The 5,710-nt window shown below is 34.7% G+C and overlaps 1 protein-coding gene across 1 annotated transcript in view; it reads left to right on the forward strand.

The window, feature by feature from the left end:
* Positions 1 to 5,710, forward strand: part of ABCA3 (ATP binding cassette subfamily A member 3) — a 282,235-nt gene that overhangs the window by 212,255 nt on the left and 64,270 nt on the right. Inside the window, exons 26-27 of the mRNA XM_015571175.1 lie at positions 3,801 to 3,820; positions 4,377 to 4,543. Coding sequence (XP_015426661.1) covers positions 3,801 to 3,820; positions 4,377 to 4,543 — 187 coding nt within the window. The remainder of the gene's footprint in view (positions 1 to 3,800; positions 3,821 to 4,376; positions 4,544 to 5,710) is intronic.

The following is a 5,710-nucleotide window of genomic DNA, read 5'->3' on the forward strand; positions in this document are numbered from 1 at the left end:
GTACCAATCAGATACAAATTATGAACAACAAACATGCATCTATCAACAAGTGAATCTAAGAATCAAGTGAATAAATAATCTGGTGATCATAATAGAATCAGGGACATAGAAAAGGAATGGACTGACTATTCTTGTGGGGGGAAGGGGTGTGGGAGATGCAGGAAGAGACTGGACAAAAATCGTGCACCTATGGATGAGGACAGTGGGTGGGGAGGTAAGGGCAGAGGGTGGGGTGGGAACTGGGTGGAGGGGAGCTATGGGGGGGGGAAAGACGAACAACTGTAATAATCTGAACAATAAAGATTTAAAAAAAGATGGTACAATATCTGCAAATCAGTAAACATGATACATTACATAAACAAATTGAAAGACAAAAATCACATGATCATATCAATAGATATAAAAAAGAATTGGACCTATTCTACCACCCACTTATGATAAAAACTCTCAGTAAAGTGGAATAGAGAGAACATACTTCAATATGATAAAGGCCATAGATGACAAACTCATAGCTAACATCATACTCAACGGGGCCAAAGTAAAAGTGTTTTCCTCAAGATCAGGAACAAGACAAGGTCATCTACTTTCTCCACTCTTATTCATCATAGTAATGGAAGTCCTAGCCATAGCACGCAGATAAAATAGGAAAGGAAGATGTAAAACTATCATTATTTGCATATGGCATTATATTGTACATAGAGAACCCTAAAGATTCCACCAAAAACTATTAAACTGATAAATTCATTTAGTAAATACCAGGATACAAAATAAATATTCAGAAATTGGTTGCATTTTTACACACCAAAATGAACTGGCAGAAAGGAAAATCAAAATATATTTTCATTTACAATTGCATCAAAAATACAAAATACGTAGGAATAAACTAAACCAAGGAGATAAACAAATAAACAAACAAACCTGTATTCAGGAAATTATAAGACACTGAAGAAAGAAATGGAAGCAGTTTCAAATAAATGGAAGCATGTACCATGCTCTTGTATGGAAGAATTAACATAATTACTGCCCAAAGAAATCTATAGATTCAATGCTATTCCTATCAAAATACCAATGGTGTATTTCACAGAACTAGAACAAATAATCAAAAAATTTGTATGGAACCACAAAAGTCCCTGAATAGCCACAGCAATCTTGAAAAAGAAGAACAGAGTTGGAGTTATCATGCCACCTGATATAAAACTAAACTATAAGGATAAGGTAATGAAAGCAGCATGTTCCTGGCATGTAATAGACACATAAATCAATGGAACAAAATAGAGAGCCCCAAAACAAGTCCATGGTCGATTAATAATTCACAAAGGAAGCAAGAACATACAATGAAGTGAAGACTGCTTATTCAATAAATGGTGTTGGGAAAATTGAACAGATATGGTCAAAAAATGAAACTAGATCACCTTCTTACTCCACACACAATAAATGCAAAATGAATGAAAGACTTAAAATGTAAGACTCAAAACCATAAAAGTCCCAGGAGAAAACACAGGCAGTAATATCTCAGGCATTTTTCTTAGCAGTATTTTTTCTGACATATCTCTTCATGCAAGAGGTAAAGAAAAAAAGAAACAAGTGGGACTACATGACAGTAAAAGGACTTTACACAACAAAGAAAATCATCAACAAAATGAAGCCAGCCCACTGAAGGGGAGAAGATATTTGCCAAGACTAAAAAAACTCCTAATACTCAACACCAAAAACAAACCAAACCAACAATTGCCTGAAGGACATGGAGGAAGAGGAAACTCATGCACTGTTAGTGAATACAGACGGGTCTGGCCACTGTAGAAAAATAGTATGGAGGATCCCTAATAAATTAAAAGTGGACCTGCTTTATGACCGAGCAATTCCACTCTGGATACATATACAAAACATTCATTCAAAAGAATATGTGCACCCCTAAGTTCATTGCAGCATTATTTACAAGAGCTAAGATATGGAAGCAACTCAAGTGCCCATCAATAGACAAGCGGATAAAAATGTGGTGGTACATATACACAATGAAATACCACTCAGCCATAGAAAGGAACGAAATCTTACCACTTGTGACATGGATGGACATGAGGATATTATGCTAAGTGAAAAAGTTAGACAGAAAAAGACAAATACCATATGATTTTACTTATATGGATCTAAAGAACAAAACAAAGAAACAAACAAAAATTTAAACAGGTTCATAGACACAGAGCATAGAATGATGGTTGCCAGCACGGAGGAAATTGGGGACCTGGGTGGCAATGGTGAAAGGATTAAGCAGTGCAAATTGGTTGTTACAGAATAGTCATGAAGATGTAAAATACAGCATAAGAAATATAGTTAATAATATACAATAACTTTATGGTGTCAGGTGGACACTAATCACCATACTATAAACCTGAAACTAATACAAAATAATATTGAATGTCAAGTTTAATGGAAAAATAAATATTAAAGATTAAAAATAGAGAGATCTGCCCTGGCCAGTTAGGCTCAGTGGATAGAGCATCGGTCTGCGGACTGAAGGGTCCCAGGTTTGATTCTGGTCAAGGGCATGCAGGGGGGGGTGTGCAGGAAGCAGCTGATTGATGTTTCTCTCTCATCAATGTTTCTAGCTCTCTATCCCTCTCCCTTCCTCTCTGTAAAATATCAATAAAATATATTTTAAAAAAATAGAGAGATCAGAAAAAAATAACATGGAGTAACAATAGTTTCCAGAAGACCACATTAAGTATTATACTATTTTTATGAAGTTCAAATTTTAAAATTAAAGTATTATTTGCTGAATATATATAAATGTATAATTGTCTACTTGTATTTAAGATAGGATTTCAGAACGCAATTATTCATAGTGGTTACTTCTGGAGGATGGAAAAGTGAAGGAGCACATAAAGTATGGAAAGGGAGTGAAAGGAGTAGCTTGACAGCAGAGAGCTGACAAACTACCTCAATCAGGTGATCAAGGTCAACATCAACAGTGATAAATCATACTGATAGTATGGATTTTTTTGATGATATAAAATGGCACTTCTGTGATATTCCTCCCCAAATCCCTAATTATTTTTATAATTAGACTTGTCTAATTATGAAAAAAAAAATCGATCCCAATTGAAGGGCATCCTATAAAATGCCTGACCAATACCACTCCAAACTGTCAGTGTCATCAAAAAGAAGGAAAATCAGAGAAACTGTCACAGCCAAGACATACCTAAGGAATCAAGACTACTAAATGTAGTATTCTGGATTTGATTATGGAACAACAACAAAGGAACACTACATTATTTATTTAATTTTGAGAGAGAGAGGAGAGAGAGAGAGAGATTTGCTGCTCCACTTACTTATGCATCATTGAGTGTGCCCTGACTGGCGATGGAGCCCACAGCCTCAGGACAGCACTCTAACCAACTGAGCTCCTGCCCAGGGCAAGAACATTACATTATTTTAAATATTAGAAAATCCAAATAAATTAGGAACTTTAGTTAACAATGATGTATTAATATTTGTAACATGTACCACACTGATGTATGCTGCTAATAATAAGAGAAACTGGATGCAGGGTATATGGATTTATTTCTCTGTACTATTTTCATTTTTTTGTTGTTGGTAAATTTAAAGCCATTCTAATTTTTTTAAAATAAGGGGCATTTGCAATTCTATCATAACACTCATTCTGTTCTTTTTACTCAACTTTCTTCTCAAGTTCAGGCCCTGGCTGGTGTGGCTCAGTTGGCCGGGCACCATCTGTGCCCAGAAAGGTTGCCAATTTAATTCCTGGACCACGTAGTCTGTCTCTAATAGGGGCCTGTGTGCAGGAGGCAGATGATTGATGTTCTGCTTTCATATCAATGTTTCTCCTTCTCTCTCCCTCTTTCTTCCTCTCACTCTAAAACTCAATAAGCTATTCTTTTAAAAAAGAAAAGAAAAGAAAAAGTTCACAAGTGTCAGATGGTTATTTTTTTTTTTACCATTTTAAAGCATAGTAAAAATAAATAAATAAATAAAATAATAAAGCATAGTATGTTATCTTTTTCAGTAGTATTTACATTTTAATATTTTCCTCTAATTATCAATGTAAGATTTTACACTTCTGAAAGGATTTAAGGAATATTTTTATGGCATGAAATAATTATGAAACATATCAATTAACATGTCAATAGTAATAGGCTTATTTGATTAACTTGAAAATAAGCTTTCAAAATTTATTATTCAAATGGTATTTGTGTAGCAGAACAATCACTTCTCACACTCTAAATGCTTGTCAACTTAGCCTAACATTTCATTTTATCCTATATTTCTTACTATTTGCTGTTTTTCTTAGACTGTATTTATTGTGTCAATGTCCTGCAGTAAGCTCTCTCTCCCTTTGCCATTCTCAGATGCTGCAAAGACTGTTTATTCTTTGGAAAAGAAAAGGATTGGACTATATATGGTTATGATGAGTACCATAGGCTTTATTTGCCTTCTCTTGATTTTTTTTTGTGACACAGCTTTGTGGAAACTAAGAGCATTTCTCAATCGATACATTTACTTCGGTATCTATAAGATATACCAGAAGGTGAGTAATTAAGCATGGACCTTAAGAATAACTCTTAAAAAAATGGAGCATTAGACCTGAATAGCGTGTTTTTACATATAACTAACTCAGTTACTAGAGAAAAGAAAACACTATGTCTCCAGAAATATATTGTCTTAAATAAAATTTATTAAGGTATAATTTACCTACAATAAACTGTATTCATTTTGTTGATCACTTCAAAGAACTAAATTTTGTCTATTAATTTGCTCTATTATTGACTATTTTCTCTTTTATTGAATTTTTTTGGGGGTTCTTTATCATTTCCTTCTATCTACTTTTGGTTTACTCCCCTTTGTTCTAGTTTCTTTAGGTGAAACCTAAAGCCATAGCGTTTATGTCTTTCTTCGTTTCTAATATAAACATTGAATGCTAAACATTTCCCTATAAGCAGTGCTCTAGCTGTACCCTGAAAAAAATTGATTTCTTATATTTTTATTATCATTTAAATGTTCAAAGTATTTTCTAATTTCCTGTATTATTTCTTTTTTGACATATGGATTATTTAAAAGTTTGTATATTAACTTCCAAATATTTGGGAGTTTCCTAGGTATATTGTTGTTATTGATTGCTAATTTAGTTCCTCTATGGTCAAAGAACATACTAGCATGTAATATATTTTTTTTTTATACTAGAGGCCTGGTGCATGAATTCATGCATGGGTGGGGTCCCTAGGCCTGGCCAGTGATCAGGGCTGATCAGGGCCTTCCAGCTGCCAGCCAGGACCTTCCTTCATTCCACGCCACCCCCCGGTGGTCAGCACATGTCATAGCGAGTGGTCAAACTCTGAGTCGGTTAAACTCCCGTGGGGGAAATTTGCATATTAGCCTTTTATTATATAGGATTTTAAATTCTTTATTATTGAAAATATTATATATGTTTCTGTTTTCCTCCAATGATCTCTCCCAACCTGCCCCATTTCCCAGCATATGCCCTCACCCCCTACTGTCTGTGTCCATGGGTCATGCATATATGCATACAAGTTCACTGGTTGCTGTCTTCCCATCCATCCTCCCCTACCATCCCTCTGAGGTTCAACAGTCTGCACATGCTTCTATGTCTCTGGGTTTATTTTTGTTCATCAGTTTATTTGGTTCATTAGATTCCACATATGAGTGAGATCATGTGATACTTAGTTTTTGTAGACTG

Source organism: Myotis davidii, unplaced genomic scaffold, assembly GCF_000327345.1.
Source record: "Myotis davidii unplaced genomic scaffold, ASM32734v1 scaffold970, whole genome shotgun sequence".
In the NCBI taxonomy this organism is placed as follows: domain Eukaryota; kingdom Metazoa; phylum Chordata; class Mammalia; order Chiroptera; family Vespertilionidae; genus Myotis; species Myotis davidii.